The sequence below is a fragment of the Hemicordylus capensis genome, chromosome 3, assembly GCF_027244095.1.
Source record: "Hemicordylus capensis ecotype Gifberg chromosome 3, rHemCap1.1.pri, whole genome shotgun sequence".
Classification (NCBI taxonomy): Eukaryota; Metazoa; Chordata; class Lepidosauria; order Squamata; family Cordylidae; genus Hemicordylus; species Hemicordylus capensis.
In genome coordinates this window covers 120,750,081-120,768,355 of record NC_069659.1, presented here as the reverse complement: position 1 = coordinate 120,768,355, position 18,275 = coordinate 120,750,081, and the positions used below count along the sequence as shown (strand labels likewise).

The following is an 18,275-nucleotide window of genomic DNA, read 5'->3' as shown; positions in this document are numbered from 1 at the left end:
TTTATTCCAGTTTTGGAATAACTGCTTTAGAGAAAGGGGGAGACACAAACTCGTCCTGGAGAAAGGGTCATTACAACAGTGGTTAAAAAATAAAGTGCAGCACGGCACACCAGATTCATGGACATCATACACAGGATCTGCAGAGCCCCCAGTCTGTGGCCTGTTGGCGACTGAACACTGCAGGTAACGCGCAAAAACTAGATGCAAAGCCGTGTTAGCTATGAAACCAAGGCAGCTGTCACTTGTCTCGCTCGCCCGTGCCACTAGAGGGTCTCTGAGGATCAGCTGCTGTGCAGGTAGATGGAAGGCCACCTAAGCGCCGCCCCAGACACTCGCCTTTGTACTGCAGCCAAGGCCTTCCAGACGAGTCCCTCTGCGACAAGCGCAGCTCTCCAGGCTTAGAGAGCTCGCCTGGCTGGGCGACCCCGCTTTCCTTTAAACTGCAGCTGACATCCCTATCCCGGGGCGCAACCTTCCCCGGGCGGCTAACAAGGCCAGTAACCCGTCCCCGACCCCCAGCAGTCCTCGTGCGTCAGTCGAAGGTGTCTGCTGTGCGTAACTGGCGGGCAAGCAAGACTCCCTTTCGACACGACAAGGACGGGGGCGGGTGGGGGGAAGAAGCCATTGCAAAACCCGCGAGGGGATCCAAATAAGCTCCACCTCCACCCGCTCCCGGCGGAAATAGGTGAGCGGAGGCGCCGCTGGTAGCGCTGCTCGTCTCTCTCGCTTGTGAAACCGTAGAAGGGGAGAGAGCGAACTCCCTCTTGCCCCGGGTCACTGGGCGCAGGTTTCCCCCGCACAGACTCGTCCTGAGAACAATAAAGGCTCCAATTCCGTGCACGGCACGCTTCTTTGGGGAGGGGGACAAGCCGAATTGGGTAGGACCGACTCCCCCAGGAAACAAGGGCAGGCTTGGGCTGACGCCGCTTTCTCCACAGCTGTGACTCCCCGCACGCGGAAACGAGTGCCCCCTTTCAGCTTTTGGGGGAGGATTAGAATAATTCTGGAGAGACTTTCTCCTGTCTGCGACCGTCGGGGGAGAAAAGCGCTTGCCACGCCCACGGCAGTCCCTTGCACCCAGCTGGGAGAGGGGGAAAGCTCTGGGCCGGCCTCCCTCGCTCTGCGCCTCTCTTTGTTTGAAGCGTCATTGCCACTTCACCGCATGCATGTGTTAACCCAGCCCCTTTCCTCTTTTGGAGAGTCACTCTTCCCACCTACCTCTACGAAACTAAACCCTGATCACCTTCTGGGAAAGTTGCAAATGTGCGGGCGATTATTTTGGTTTGCTTTTCCTCCTCTCATTTGCAGTTCTGTAGTTTTTCCTTTTATTTGGGGAACCACCACCGTATGAGCAGCTTTTGCAAAGGAAAACGGGGACGCATTTCCAAGAGCTGATCCTTTCGGTTGCACCTAGTTCACGCAAGCAGTTCTCTAGCCTGTCTTCCTGCGGGCCGTTCCCCTTCCCCTCTTGATTTTGGCTTTTGTCTGAAAGAACGAAACGGGATCAGAAGAGGAGGAGCCAGGGTGTGTAAGGGGTTTACAGCCCCCTCCTCCTCTCCCCTCCCATATGGGAGCAGGCTGGAAACTGTTGTTAGGTATGTGGTTCCTAGGTCAGCGGCACGCTGGATCAAACTAGGAAGAAGCTGGGGGCAGTTTCGGGCGACCATGGAGAATGTGGAGTTCAGAGGCGGCCAGGAGAGATTTCCGGACAAAGATCCGACCCTGAATCCTGTATTCTTGGGTCCGGGGCATCCCCAGCACCAGCAGCTGTTGGGGATGGGGGAGCAGAGAGGAGTTGATCCGTACAAATTGGTGGAAGTGCATTTGACTGGCGGAGCTCCCTGGGGATTTACGTTAAAAGGAGGAAGGGAACATGGAGAGCCTCTCATCATCACTAAGGTAAGGGCACTCTGTGTATATACTGTGTGTGTATGTATAAATGTAGTGAAGTAAAAGTATCAGGGGGTAGCTCTGTGCTGGATGACTGAGATTCTCTTGTTTATATGATGCGACTTGGTTCAATTTTCAGTCGTTTATACGGATTTCAGAGTTTGTGCCACATTTACACTATTTAAACAATTCCTTGGGAGCACTTGGCGGGGGGGTGGGGGTGGCTGCTTTGATCTACTTTAACATGAAGTCTTGTGAAGTTCGTGGCAGTGGCTCAATTTTTACTTTGGACTAATCGCATTGGATGGAGTGTGTGAGCCAGGACTGTTCAGGAAGGTTGCTGACAAGTCCTCCAGTATTGTTGGAGAGATTTCTAGGTCGGCTGTTTCTCGTTTCAGCAGGAAAGTGGATGCCGTAAACAAACAAAAAAATAAGGGGCTTCTCAGGAGTAAGTTATATTGGACACTGATCTTACTTCCGAGTAAACATGCATAGGATTTCTTTTTGAACCTGTTGGATTTGTTTCTTAAAGTGTGTTATACACTACAGTAGTTATAAACTCTGTTAAGAGGCATGAGGATTACTATCTATGACTGGTAACCTTTTAAGTCTTGCATCCTAATTTTACACATTTCCTTGGAAGTAAGTTCCATTGGCGTTAAAGGTAATTTTCAAAGATGTTCTTTTTGGTTTTGTAAAGCATCTAGAGTACATTGGACACTTTTAAAATAAATAATAATTTCAAAAGTTGACTGAATGCTAGAAAACACACCTCTTTTTAAAATCTGGAATAACACCCTGGTTAATTTACTTACTTAACTAGTATACCCAATCATTCAACAGACTGGGAAGAAGTCCATCCTTTATCACTCCTTTGGGGTCCTGTGATTATGGGATTGTTGTTGTGCAAGACCACAGCAAGTGATTTTATTCGGCTTTCAGGTTTCCTGAATGGAGCACAAGAGTGCTCCATTTAAAAATGGCTAGTTTCTTGTGTATAAGATATATCTCTGCTGTCATTTTCTTGGTGCCTTTGTCTTGCACCTGTGCTGGATGTATGTTTATTGCTGATTGGATTGTAGACAGTGCTCTAAACTGCACATTTCACAACTGTTTCTTAAGTTTTGGGTTGTTGTGGACTGTGCCCTAATTAGGGAACAAGAGACAGGAAAATATGAGCTTTTAATGTCTCTTCCTTGATTGTTTTGTGTGGCTTATTTCATTATTGAAGTTAAGCACTGAATTATATTCAGTAGCTGTGTTTGGACAGAGAGATCCTCTACCCTCGACTAGGTACAATAGCAAGTTGTTTTCACTTGAATGCCAGTGGTCCACAGTTACCTGTACAGAAGAAAATTTTAAAACTTCCGAAAAAGGATTATTTTGCTTTTCTTTCTCTGTCTCCAGTGTCTCCCACCACTGTGAGTCTTTTGCCATATTCAAGTCACTGTTAAAATGTGGAATTTCAAAGTCTGTGTTTTCCACCTGCTCACTAAACCTTTTCCTGGATCCAGCCTGATCTACAGCATGTAGTAGTCCTAGTTTCGTTTCTGTGTGACAACATCAATTTGCATGTTTTCTTCACATTTTAGAAAACAATTGGTTGGCTCTCCTCTTTAAGACCTTGAGAAGTTCTGGGAACTTCTTGCTGGCAGTGTAAAGATTTATGTATGAACCAAATGAGAAATTAAGCCTGTTGTTTCTAAAAACAGTTGCCTGCACATAGAGAACTAGCAAGTCAGGAAAAAGGCTAGACTATAACTCTTCTTTCTGGCATCTATATGTAGAGAACTTTTGTAGTATGGAGGAGCATTGATTAGTGTTAAGAGTATTGATTGTAGTATGAAGGAGCATTGATATTGGAGGAGCATTAATGTGACTCTCTCTCCACATGCTCTGAAGTGGTATAACCCAGGTGTGTGCTGCCAGAGACATTTAGGCCTTAGAAATTATTGTTTGCAACATAGCCTAGTATCTGGCACAATATAGTATGAGAGACTTTTGTGGGTGAATACAATTAAATCTTTATCTAATGTTATAATTCTTCATATAACTACTTCATAAGTTGGCCATGATGCTGCCAAGTGACAAGAAGAGCTAATTAGTTGTGGAATTAAAATTCTTCTCGTTATTTGGCAGGACTAACTTACCAAGTGCACACTGTTGGTAAGTGGCTGTCTGTGTTCACACTGTGTCTTATCACTCTGCTTCTGAGAAGGTTATGTTGAGTAAATGAACATCTCTCTCTGCCTTTAACACTAGGAAATGTTGGAACTGTAGGTTATCAGACCCGAGAACTCAAAGGTAGAATACAGGTGTTGTGACTGCCTTTTCCTTGTCTGAGGCTTTTGACAATGTTGTGGTGTTCAGAATGCAGGCAATGAGCAAAACATCTGTATTTGATTTTCTTCTTCAAAGGAAGTTATTGTGGAAAGTGGCCAAATGTTTGCTGCTTGAGGGTCTACAAAGCTCTTTGGTAGATATGTATAACAACAATGGCTTTGTGTAATCAACATCTCACTATTATGTGGTTAGGAATGTTTCAATTTTATTATATGCCTGCAGTGCTTAGGAACATAACACTTCATTGCCATTTATCCTACAAATGTGTGTTTTTGTTGTGACTCTCATGTATTTAATCTGCATTATGGAAGATTTTACACCCAATCCTCTCCAATATTTCCCTCTAAGTATGGGTATGGCATGTCTTTGAAAGCAGCTGTTAACTTGTTTAAAATGCATCTCCATGCAACTAATACTAGAGAAAATTTTAAAATGGTGCTCTGATTATGGTTAGCCCCTTTGCTGCTGCAATGCCCTTACAAAGATGCACATGCATAATTATTGCTTGCACAGTCAGCATTAGACTTAGTAATAAAAGTACGTAGGAAAGTACAGGTACAGAATACTGGCAAATCATATTATTTTCATAATTGATCAGGGCCTGAAGCACAACAAACTCTCCTGAATCTGAAAACCCAAAGACTATGGGCGAAACTTGACTGTTATGTGGGAAGAATTTTGCAGCCCGAAGTTCTTACTCTCTTATTTCTCTGAGTGGTGTTGTCTCATTAGCTATTACGCAGTGTTGTAAGCTGAAACAAAAATCCATAGTTGTGTCTGGAATGTAGTTCCTAATGGTGTAAATTAAAATTGATAAGGCAGGGGGGAGGTAATGTGTACTTGATAACACTGTTTATTACCAGTTTCCTGAGTGTTCATCTTGCACATGAAAAGATAGCAAAGAATAATATGTTGTTAGATAGACTTGCAAGTAGTTGAGATTTTAGCAGACATTTGACAGCCACCCAGAACAGAAGTCTGAAGCTGGTTAAATCTTATAAGGAAGAAAAACATGTGTTTTGACATTGGAATGCTGGGTGCAGAACACATTATAGTCCTTTGGTGAAAGGTCAAACCAGAGTCACACTGTTAAAACCCAATAATAATAGGATAGCATAACCCACAACTGACTTGCAAAGCTGGCTCATTTCTGTTGTTCATGTACACACTGAGGACCTTTTCAGGCATTTGGATTTTCAGTTCAGAAAATGTACACCTATTGCTTATTTGGTATATGCAGCCTTGATGTTAACTTAAGCTCGTACTTCTGTCAAGGGTGTATCATGTTTTCCAAGCACTGGATAAATACACTATATATTTTTATTCCCCCTTGAAGTCAGTATTATTTCCCAATCACATAACATTGACAATGTGATTGTAGTGTGTAGAATGTGGCCACATGACTGTCAATGGCACTGAGTGGATATTGCTTCTGAGATGTTACAAATATCCTTGAAATTGCCCCATGTTGTGACTAGATGCTATAGTGACTGAAGCCTTCTTCAGATGTTATAAGCGTGAGTGACACAACTGTAAAAGCAGGGTGGAAGTCCCGCCCCACTGCTGTCACTCACTTCCTCCCACCAGGCGCACACATACATCGTTTGTCTGAAGGGGGCACTCTGTAATTGTGTTCACCAGCAATTCTTTGAGCAGCAACCTGGATTAATCATGGAATTGCCAGTGAACATGCTTATGGCTCATCCCTCTTCAGACAAATGATGTCGTAAGCAGGTGTGCCTGGAGGGAGAAAGTGGGTGACAGCGGAGCGGCAGGACTTCTACCCTGCTTTTACAGTTGTGAGTGCCATTCATGCTTATAATGTCTGAAGAGGGTTTGAGGGTTTTCACATTACAGTAAAGTTGCTTTTTTTTAAAAAAAGTTAAAGGGCACTAATAAAGCTACATTTTCAATGTCTGCCAGCCAGCATACTACTTTGAGGTTTTGTGAAGCTTTTGCATTTCTTTTGAAAGCTATTATTTAGGTGTGTGTGTTTTTAAAGGCTGCCTGTGTGTGTGTGTGCATGCGCACACGCATGCGTACACACTCTCTCTCTCTTTTAAGGAATTAACAGCAATAAATCACTTTCCCACCTCTTCTTCTGGGCAGGCTATAATTTCACTATTGCTTTTGAATGAGAACTTGTAGAACTTAGGATTCACTAATTGTCTGAATAAGCTGTTATGAGATCTGGAATTTGGACATCCGGTCCTGAAGAGCTGTTCTGACCAAGTTGTCTTCCTTACCTGCAATGGATTCAGAATAAACTGATACATCATTCATTTTGTTTTGAGACTCCCTTCCTCTCAGATCTTCCTGATTCCATGACTGTACTATCTGTATTTAAGAGTACTCATGTTGCTGTGTGAATAGTTATGGAAAATAACTATTGTTATGTGTAAATAGTTACATTTAGAAACCGGGCATACATGTGATTTCAAAATAGCTCATTCTAGTTTCATTTTTCTTATCTTCTTCAGTGATTACCATGAAAATTCAGAGGTTTATCCCTAAAGTTAGTATTGCAATTTACAATTTTAGACAGTAGAATTATTGAGTTGTTGGGGAAAATGCTATGCTGGGGGCGGGGGGACGGGTTCTGTAAAACTCCTGTTAAAGGTTGTGCCAAGTTTTAGAAAGTCACCTGTCCGACATCCAGAACCAGCCCTGGTGCTTTTCCCTGTGCTTTCCCTGAGGCACGTGGGCTGGACTTTCCAGACTCACCTGCACTCCAGAAGTGCTCTTTTGGAGAGGAAACGCATCACTGATGATCAATTGATGGGTTTCCACTCAAATAGAGCACTGCCAGAGTGCAGGTGAGCTCCAGAAAGTATTTGCAAGACCGCCTGGTCCTGGGGAGAGCATGGAGCAGTGCTGGGCAGGGCAAACAGGGTGACCACCCTGAGCCCCGCTCTTTTAACCCCCACTAACACTAAATGGAAGGGGCTCCTGAATGGGCTGATTTGTCCCAGGCCCGGGATCCTGTCAGGGCCCCTCTAAGGACACCGCTACTTAGAAGTGCTGTGTTACACTGCTCTGGATAACAGCCACTGTTACGTGGTATCCTAATAGGAAGTACTATTTACTTTTCTAAAAAAAGATTACACATAATCTTGAAACTGTGGATAAAAATGCCACATAGATGAAATTCTTAATTGCACAGTTATGCACAACAGCGACATTATTTTTAACCTGTATATTAGGGCTGCTCAGCTTCGGCCCTCTCGCAGATTTTGGCCTACAACTCCCCACAACCCCTGGCTATTGGCCGCTGTGACTGGGGATTATGGTAGTCCAGAAACAGCTGGGGGACCTGAGTTGAGTAGGCCTGCTGTAGATGGTATTCTGTAGAATTCTGATGCATACAGTTAGAACTAGCCTCTTAAATATATAGAGAGTTGAATCCACAGTGATGCTTGTGAGAGGACTTTTTTTGGTTGCAGTGCTTCACAATGTTTTACAACTGCTAGCGGAACTATCTCAGGGAGAGAGATGAACTTGTATGCAAGAGTGCTGTGTGTTTCAGAACTAACTTGTGACCATATTGTGCTAGCACAACATCTTCCACTAATGCAATAACTAGTCTGAAACAAAGGTTCCTTTCTTTTTCAATTGACCTTGCACTGCATCTTGTGTTAGTTCACAAAATCTACTCTAGTGCAGGATTAGTCTGTCTGCCTGTAGTAAATAGTTTCTTTGCCAAGATCTACAGTAATTTGAATTTTAGCCTAGTCTATTTAAACAAATTGTAGGTGTACAAACAGTTTTATTACTGTTACAGTTTTAGGGGAAAAAGGCCTACATATTGTGCCAAAGTTCTCTGCTTGCCAAAGTGGATTCATTTAGTAACAGTGGCCTAGCATCACTGTAGTCCCATTTCCTCCCCATCCCTGAGATAAATAAGGCGACAACAAGGTTTCCTCCTCATTTTACAACTGTCCTCTCATTTGTCAATTCTTTTTGGTGCCTTCTCAGTTTCACACATGGGAGGAAGGGAGGACAGATGAAGAAGAGTTGTGACAACAGTGTCTCTTCATCTTGTCTCCACCTTCTCCTGTCACTTGTTTCTGGGTTAGCAAGTAGAAAGCTAGTTTGTATCCTCCAGGAAGCTAGAGGCAGCCAGTGTCTGCAAGTTAACAACCTCTAATTTAATTAATAATTTACCTTGTAATCCAGCCAAAAACACCTGACTCAAGAAACCGAGCAAACAACTTAAGTTATTTAAATACTGAAGCATGTGCTATATTTTCATTGGTCAATGAACTTTCCTCCTGCACAGTGATCAGAATTTATGACTATTAATCAAGCCAAGCTTCTGGGAAATGTGGAATTCTGGTTCGTTTTGTGGATAATCTGACTCTGATTTTGTTCCTGATCCTGGTTATCTATCCTGGTTAAATATGTTTAGACCAGGATTGCCCAGACATTCTGGGTTCTCACAATTGGCTCTGCAGGGCTCAGCTATCCTGTTTAACTCTTTATCCAGGATCATTGTGATTGTGGAACATAGCCTTTTCTCTCTTTCTCTGGGTATATTAGGTTTCCTATATTTAGTATAATGTAAATTAGGGTTAATATATTTTGCCTATCATGCCGATAGTGCTGCTTTGCACAATTAATTAAGCTGGTGCTTTTAAGAAAAAAGGTGGTACTTCTTTCTGAAATGGCTACCAGGTCATGCAAGAACTTCCTTGGCTTCTGCGAGTTCCTGGAGCGGGTCCAAGCCAGGTTCTTAAGAACATTATATCTGACCCCCAAATGTGATTTCCACGCTTGGTGTGCTCATTGACTATTGCATGCCAGGCATGAACCCCATTTTTGGGACAACAATGCCACTCTGAGATTGGAATCGGTTATCTCAATAGAAGCCAGAGCCTGGTATCTAATACTAATAAACTGGGCAAGAATCAACTTATTGCCCTCTGGTTTCCTTCCCTTGTTACTATTGGATATGCACTGCTCGAGCTGGTGGGAGAACTGTGTCAAACTCCGTCCCTATGGTCTTTCACCTGAGGCAATCCTCTCTGTGCATTTGGACAGAGCCATATAACTTATTAATCGAAGGATCTGGGATATTCAGAAAGATCTGTTGAGGACATCTAGGTCATTCTACCCACTCAATGGTGGGATTTCTCTTTACTTTCCCCAAACATAGATAGGCCTTTTCAAGGGCCCGTATGAATGCCCTCCCTTTGGAATTTTTAGCTGGTGGATATAGTAGAATTCCAGTTGAGCAGAGATATTGCCCCTGTAACTATGATGAGATTGAGTCAGTTGCACATGTGCTCCTGCGGTGTGTCTCTTATACAGACCTTAGGCAAAGGTTAATTGACCCTTTTTTACATAATCTGCCAGGTCGATTGGACGAATCCTACATAAATATTGACTTATAGATGTGAATTCATCTAATTCGTTGCAAAATTCTGTTTTGCAATACGAGTCCATCACACTCTGTCGCTAATGGTTAGATCCAATGTACAGTTATGTTGGATACAGTTAATATGGCTATTTAAATTTTTATATTGTGTTAGATGTGTTATTGGTCAAAGACTGTAATAAAGACTTACTGGCCTCTGCAAGTTTTTGTTTCTGCATGACGGTGCAGAAGGATGGCTTGGATATAAGATGGCAGTTCCTCAGGTGCAGAGTAGGGTTGTTAATTGTGGCTGTGAATGCCACCAGGGAATTGGTTCAGAGCAGCTTTTGATAGCTCAGTTCTGTTTACCCTCAGTTCAGTGTCCGTTCTGTTGACAGTGTGAGGGTAAAGAAGATGTCTGTTGAGCAAGAGCCAAGAAATGCAGCATTCTGCATGGTTGCCACAGGAACAGCCACCTAAAATCTTGTCAACTGAGCAGTGCAGAATGCTTGCACAGCCGAGTGAGTGCAGAGGGGGAGGAAGGAGCAATTTTTCATCTTGTTACAAACCACTTGCATAAAGATGTGCCCGAAGGTTGCACAGTCCTCAGGCACATATTTATGCAAGTAGAAATGTCTTTTGCAGAGAGGGGACATTTGGGGAAATTGCTCTTCTCCCCCTCTCTACTGACTCAGTTCTCAAGAAGCCTTCAGTGCAGGAAGTACTGAAGGTTCTTGGCATTCCTGCAGCCCTTCTCCTGCTGACTTACTCCTGGATATCATGTTGGTTGGTTCCACTTGTTTTGAAGTGTATTAATTAGTTCATCAGCTTAGTATGGGTTTATCAGTCACCACGTGACTCAAGACAGGATAGGGTTAAACTTTTTATGCAGTGTAGCTTCCCTGCATAATGTAGGTGGTGCCAGAAACCCAGTTCCTGTCCTGACTGGCTCTAAAGACAGTGATTTTGAAGCGCTAATACTCAACTTCTAAAAAAAATCAGGCTAGTTCTGCTTTATTTCTTTATTTCTTCTCATATGTCGGAGTGGGAAGGGAGTAACTTAATTTTGTTCTAAAAATCATTGCTTGATGTTCTGATTTGGTCTGTTTGTTAAAACTATTCAGTTACTTTCTGTTTTGACTTGGTTAGCTTTTTAAAATGCCTTTCCCCCCCTTGGTTAGCTTTTTTGCACTCCCTTCCCCCTGTTTCTTGCCTATGGAGGCGGGTCAGTTGGGAGAGATGTTCATGGGCTCCCTCTTGGAAGGTTTCCACTCAAACCCAAAGGAGGAAAACGTTTGTGTGTGTGTGTGTGTTTAAAGCCCTTTCAGGAACTAAATTTTAAATCTTAATGTATTTTTATCTATTGTGATCTTTATGAATTTAAATTTGTTATATTTTATATTTTAATCTGTACTAGATTTCTAGATTACCTGGAGATTGTACCTAGAGATTCCTATATTAGGCAGTATAGAAATTCAATAAATAAATAAATGATGTCTCTCTCTCCCCAAGCTGATTGAACCCCTGCTGAGCCCTAAGCAACATATAAGGGGCTGAAAAGAAAAGCAAACACTTAAGCAGGGAACGCCCTGTTTTAAACAAGAAAACCCTGCAAAAAACAGCCTCTCTCTCCTCTGCTGTGTGCCTCAGTGAGCATATCCTGCTACAAGTGCTCTTTCAGCAGAAGCAGTCCAGATGCTTACCTCCCATTTCGTCCCAAGGCAACACAGGCAAAGGTGCACAGTACAAGGGTGCCATTTTAACCAAATATATTTCTGCTGCACCTGTAGAAATGGGGAAGGGAGCTGCAGCTGTGCTGTTTTTGCTTCCCATATTGCAAAATGACAGGCTTCCTTCTGTGCTAGATCAGGGCTCTAGTTTGCTAGCCCCCTGACATTGCACAATCCCAGATAACACAGCCCCTGCAAACTGCCTTTGCTCCTATACCAACTTCACAGAGCTCCACTCTGATGAATAAGACTTTGCCAGTAGGGCAGTAAAAATAAATAAATAAATTATCCTTTCCCAGAAGATGTGTCTCAATGGCTAAAGCAAATTATTTCAACTGAATGCAAGACTCTGGTTTTTCCATACCACTTCAGCCCACTTTACCCCAACCAGTTCCAGACCCTAAGGTTAGACCCACAGGGTGACAGAACCTGGGTGCCTACTCCTCCTCTCCAGATTCCAGTCAGGGTAGGGGGGGCATTCACCCCACAGAAAGAGGGTGCTTCAAGCTTCGGGCCACAGCACCATGGAGCAAAAGAAAAGTCTATTTGGAACCTCCTCTCTTCCTCATCAGAATATGAGAAACTGTCTGAGAAGGACTCCATACCACAAGTACTGAGCTCCTCATGCCTCTTCGCACCAGCTGCCTTGAAGTTTTACTGGTGCAGCTGAGTCATCAATGATGTCTCTGCTCCAGATGCTCCTTGACCTCCTCCTGGCCTAGATCTACAAGTCTTTCCTTCCCCCTGTTTCAGTGAAATCAAATAAATAAATAATGGACCTGCTCTCGGTCCCCAAGTTGATGCACCAGTGGCCCATTTAGTCTCAGGGGAAATCATGCACAAAGAAGGGGAGGAACAGTTTAAATATCTCCAGAGGACAAAAGTGTGATTCTCTCCTAAGAAAGGCTCATGAGGCGTCAGCTACAATAATTAGAGCATCCACTACCACTTTAATCTTCACACGTGTCTCCATTCCATGGGCAAAAGAATTACTACAATACATTCCTACATAAAATAAGAAGTTGTGCTAGGACATTAATAAACTAGCCAAGGCTGCCGCACTCATGGCTGACTCCAGCCGGGATTCTATCCAACATGCATCTAGGACTATGGCTTTGGGATGGCAGTGCATAGGAGCCTCTGGCTAAAACATGGGAATGCAGATGCTAAATCCAAACTCAGCCTAGCAGCCCTCCCCTTCACAGGGACCAAGCTATTTGGCGAATCTTTAGAGCCCATTGTAGTCGAGACTAGGGATAAGAAAAAAGCTATTCTCCTAGGGCATCAAGATTCATGGAACCCCCTTCATTTCAATAATAGCTCATTTTATCTCAACAGATCATTTCCTAGAAATATAGGATCCTCCTTCAGAGATCAGTGACCTACAACCAACTAACCTAGTTGGCATCAATACAGGGCAAAGCCCTTCGGCCTCTAATTGGCGAATTAGAAGAAGAAGAAGAAGCTGATGGCCCTCATGGTACACTTATACCTGCAAGCCATTCATATCCATCCTTATATGGTTGATATGCTCATCAGATCTCAGACCCTTCAACAGGCCTACAAGGACATTCAACAGACCACATAAACGCTCTTGAACCATGGATTCATCATCAGTGATCAGAAAAGTAATATGTCACCCTTCCAGTCCCTGCAGTACTTGGGAGCCCTTATCAACACTCAAAATGCGACATTGTCTCTACCTTCCAAACGACAAAGTTGAGGTCACTAATTCATCCTTTCCTGTGTCAACAGTCAGGAGACCTGAGGCTCCTGGCGCAGATCCGAGGCTCAGTTATCTCTTGCATGGACAAGATGGCATTCAAGAACACTCCTGTGGCACATCCTACCACATCGGGAGGCCATCATGGAACACAGGCAGGTGAAGCTCCCCCTGATGAACAAATTTCTCAGATCACTTGAATGCTGGCTGTCTCTGGCACTCAACAAGGACCTTTCACTCCCAGTCTCCTCACAGACAACCATCACCACAGATACAAGCCTCTCCAGCTGGGGAGCACATTGCCAGAGCCATTATGCACAGGGCAAATAGTCTCTCCCTGCACTTCATCACAATATCAGGAAGCTTCATCACAACATTGGCTGGAGCGCCATTCAATCTGCCTAACACTCATCCACCTCCTACCACAGATCACGAGCACCCATGTGCTCGTCCAGATGGACAACTTCACCACAAATTCCCAGGTCAATCACCAAGGGAGAACAAGGTCAAGAGCAATCATGGAGGAATCTGATCTCTTCTTTGCTGGGGCAGAAAATCACCTCCTGTCCATCTCGGTGGAATACCTCAGTGGGATGGCTAAGTACACACAGATTGGCTAAGTTGTCAGATGATAGATCCCACAGAATGGTCACTTCACCCAGATGTGTTCCATCAGATGACCAAGGTACTAGGCCTTCCTGAAGTGGACCTATTTGCATCAGCAAGCAACCATTGACTTACACATTTCTTCACAAGGTTCTAGTTCCCCCGGGCAGAAGCCATGGATGCATTAATGGCATCATGCTACCCACCTCCATGGCCTTCTATGTAAACCGCTTTGGAAATTTTTGTTGAAAAGCGGTATATTAAGTATTTGTTGCTGTTGATGATGATTTCCTTGATGGCCATTATTCAGAGAGTCATTTGAAAAACACTGTTAGAAAGGCCAGAGCTGATCATCATCGCACCTTATTGGCCCCGGAGCCCATGGTTTTCCAACCTACTGAATCTCTCAATTCGGCCCCCTTGGCATCTTATTCCATGACAAGACCTTCTGTCACAGGGCCCCATTCTCCACCCAGACCCTCAATGGCTCGAACTCTCTACATGGAGGTTGAGTGCTTGGCCCTAGCTCAAGTGGGATACTCACTAGAAGTACAGAATACTATTCTAGCTTCTATTTACTAGTCTACTTGGTCAGCTTTCTTGTGGTGGGTGCTCTGGAAGCAGGCATCTCTATTGACTGCAGCGGCCCCTGAAGTACTAGCCTTCTTACAGTCCGGTTTGGAACTTAAACTATGACCTAGTACACTGAGATGTCAAACTTCAGCCCTCGGCTTAGTGCTCAAATGGTCTGCCCAGATGCTGCTACTTCACTCCATCCTCACCTTACGAGGTTCCTTAGGGGGGCAGTCAACATCCCGCTGGCACCTCAATAGGGTGTTTAATGCACTCACTAGAGCTTGCTTCAAACCGCTCTGCTCGGTACCTTTTAAAGCTCCTCTCATTCCAGGTGCTCTTCCTGGTTGCAATTACTTCGGCACGAAGAGGATCTGAATTGGGTGCATTCTCTAGTCGTAAGGAGCTGTGCATACTACACCAGGATGCAGTGGTGCTAAGATTAGACCCTATTTTCCTCCCAAAGGTTAATTCTATCCTCCCCTGGATGCAGGAGATTGCCCTGCTGAGCTTCTCTGATGCACCCCAAAGAAAAATTATGGCATCTCTAGAGTGCAGGGCACTCAGAATTTACGTAAGACGTACTGCCATGTTATGCCAAATAAACACTCTTTTCATGTCATTTCTTCCTTCATCTCTGGGTAACAGGGTATTCCAAGTTAACATATCCCAATGGATACGGGCAACTGTCATGTTAGCGTACAAATCTTTGGAGCTTGCCCACTTAACAGACATTACAGCTCATTCCACTCATAGTGCTTCTACTTTAGCCACCTTTTCCAAGAATGTCCCTCTCATGGAGATTTGTAGAGCAGCCACCTGGACTTCTGTTTCTCCATTCATTAAACACTATAAGAGATTTTCATTCCATGCAGCCCAGGCAGTGTTAGGCTGCATGGTACTACAAAACGTGATCTAGACCAGGGATTTTCAACGTTGGGTCCCCAGGTGTTATTGGACTCAACTCCCATAATCCCCAGCCCCAGTGGCCTTTGGTTGGGGATTATGGGAGTTGAAGTCCAATAATATCTAGGGACCCAATGTTGAGAATCCCTGATCTAGACTATCTGCTCCCTCCCTTCTTCACCTAGCTGGCTTGGGTATGTTCCATACTAAGCTGATGACCTCCATCCACCTTAAGGAAAAAGAAACGTTGGTCTTACCGTGAAGGGTTGTGTTATTTTCCTTAGGTGGATGAAGGTTATCAGACCCACCCGTGGGTATACACTTGATGGTTGGGGTGCCAGTTTTGGGTGTAGGGTAGTGACCCTCGGGGACAATTTAGTTGTCCATCCACTATTCTGTCTTCATAGTATTTTCTTTCTCATCTTGTATGGATAACTGCTTTGCCTCTTCTATCTTATACCTTTTTATGCTACAGGCCCAGAACTGGGTTTCTGGCACCACCTACTGCCTAACAGAAAGCTAGCCTGCATAAAAATGTAACCCTATCCTGTCTCGAGCCATGTGATGACTGATAAACCCTTATAAAGCTGACCTTGGGCCACCTAAGAAAAACAACCCTGCACAGTAAGACCAATGACCCTGGCCGTTACAGAAAAAGAGAAATCAGTAATTTAGTAACTGTTTCCACTTCCAACTGCTTTGTCAACTCTCAGGCTTCGCGGAGCAGCTCCAACAACCCACAGAGTCTGGCCTTGCTCTTCTGCAATGCCAGGTCAGTTCAAAATAAGATCGAAATTGTCCACGATTTGATCGTGGATGAGAGAGCTGACCTGGCATGTATAACTGAGACCTGGTTGAGGGAGGTGAGTGGTCCAATGTGCTCTATGTATGGCTGCCTTTGTACGTGGTTTGGAAAATTCAGTTAGTTCAAAATACAGCAGCCAGATGGGTCTCTGGGGCAACCTGGAGAGACCATGTTATGCCTGTCTTGAAAGACAGCCAATATGTTTCCAGGCCAAAAAAACCAAACCAAAAAAACACACCAAAGTGCTCGGTATTACCTTTTAAAGCCCTGAATGGCTTTAGTCTGAGTTATCTTGGAGAGCGCCTTTTTCTGCATGATCCCCAATTCACGTTAAGGTCTTCTGAGGAGGTCCGTCTCTGGTTACCACAGGTTCGTCTGGTGGTGACTCAGAGGCAGGACTTCTCTGTAGCTGTTCCTGAGCTATGGAATGCACTCCTGGCAGAAATCTGTAATTTGAGTTCATTACTGTCTTTCAGGAGAGCCCCTAAAACCTATGTTTGACCTGGCCTTCCAAGGTTTTTAAACTGCTGTAAACTGTTTTAAATTGTTCTAAATTTCCCCCCTGGTTTTCCAGGGTTTTTTTTAGCTGTTTGAATGTTTAATTGGTTTTATTCTGTTGTAAACCGCCTTGCCTGAGCCATTTTGGAAGGGTGGTATATAAATTGAATGAATGAATGAATGAATAAATAAATAAATAAATAATAGCAAATTGTAGAGATGAGTAAAATGTTTGACTGTCGAAATGGGCTGTTTCGAGCTCAAAATAGACCACACTTTAAATAAAGGGCCTTTTTCATGCTTGGAACAAAAGAATCCTGTTTCAATCGGAATGTTTTAAGTGCTGTTTTGGAGGTCTGTTCCCTACTTGCTGATTGGTGTTCTGGCACTAGCTTATGATTTCCTTGTTTATTTGTTGACTTGTTATACAAATCAAATGTCCATCAGTGTTCCCTCTAAGGCGTGTTTATGTGAGTGCACTCACAATTTTTTTTTATGTCCACTCGGTTAATTTTAGATCCCACTCAGATTGAATCAGGAAGGCCCCATTCTGAATGCATGTGCTCACACACTGCCTTGCTACTGCCGCTCAGAACAAAACTCATTCCACACACAGATTTTAAAAAATTAGAGAGAACACTGGTTGTCATTGGCAACTGTGCCCCCTTTGACTGGGGGAAGGGGAACACAAAAGGAGGGAGTTTCAAAATCAAAGGAACTGGGGGCACTGAGTATAATATGCTGCGCTATTACTGCTATAACTATCTGGTTTTGCTAAATCTCAGATAGACAAAGGCAGAACTTGGGTACCTGCCTTCTTTGAGTTGTGGTTTGTTTTGTTTGTGAGATAGTGTTGTGGTGAGAAATGGATAGTGGCAGCTTTCTGCGTGGGTGCAATATTTCTTGGTGATTGCTGTGATGAGCTCCATGTCTGACCTTGAGACTAACTTGTGCTTCGCTCACTGCTCTGGTCTGCTCTGCAATCTGCATTGCAAGGTGTACTCAGTCAGAATGTGACTCTGATTGAGCTTATGGCAATGCTTGCTGCCAAGGGTGCTGTTGCAGCTGTTCCAGTGCTAGGAAGTCATAATTGTGTGAGAGAGCAGTTTGTGATAATGGTGTTACTGCAGTGCAGGCACTGTGGCTGGCAGTGGATTCTTGGACAGGGCTTTTTGGTGTTTTTTTAAAACTGTGTTTGAGATGTGTGTTCTGTGTCGGGAGGAACAGATTCCCTTTTATTGTGTGCTTATGCAGTGATTTTCAAGGCAGGGTTGCAAAATGTATTGCAAATTGCAATGCAAAACGTGTGCACTCTGAAGGCAGCTTGTTCTGGCCATAGGGAACAATGGGGAAAAAGGAAACACCCTATTGTCCCCCATGGGTAGGTCCTGAGAATGGTAGGGCATATTGGGTGCTACCTACCACCCAATCCACAAAAGCAAGTGGGTAGTTTTTAACAGATTTTTAATCTTGCCCCCAAACCCCCATAGGACCCAAAGGTCCTAGGTTTGTTTAAAATTGCCCACTTGCCCATTTTTTGGTGGGTTGGGTGGTAGGTAGCACCCATCATGCCCTACCATCCAACCCACTTTGGTGTCCCCAGGAACCATCCATGGGGAACAATGGAGTCTTTCGAGTTTCCCCATTGTTTCCTATGGCTAGAATACTCAAAATGTTTTGAGTTTTTGTTCTGTTGAAAAAGCCAGTTTGACCTCTGTTTTGACAAAACGTTTTGGCCATTTGTGTTTTGATAAGAGGCTTTTTTAAAAAAAGCAAAATCAGTTTTGTGCACTTCCTGAGAAAATTGCCTAGTGTCACGTATTTGATCTCTGCCCCTCTTTGAGA

The 18,275-nt window shown here is 43.9% G+C and overlaps 1 protein-coding gene across 2 annotated transcripts in view; it reads left to right on the top strand.

The window, feature by feature from the left end:
* Nucleotides 1-630: 630 nt before the first annotated feature.
* SHROOM2 (shroom family member 2) overlaps nucleotides 631-18,275 on the top strand; it is a 176,769-nt gene continuing 159,124 nt past the window's right edge. The window contains exon 1 of one of the 2 annotated variants that reach the window (XM_053311753.1): nucleotides 631-1,899. In XM_053311753.1, the coding sequence (XP_053167728.1) occupies nucleotides 1,666-1,899 (234 nt within the window). In that variant the 5' untranslated portion in view covers nucleotides 631-1,665. The remainder of the gene's footprint in view (nucleotides 1,900-18,275) is intronic. The other variant, XM_053311754.1, reaches the window with a different exon arrangement.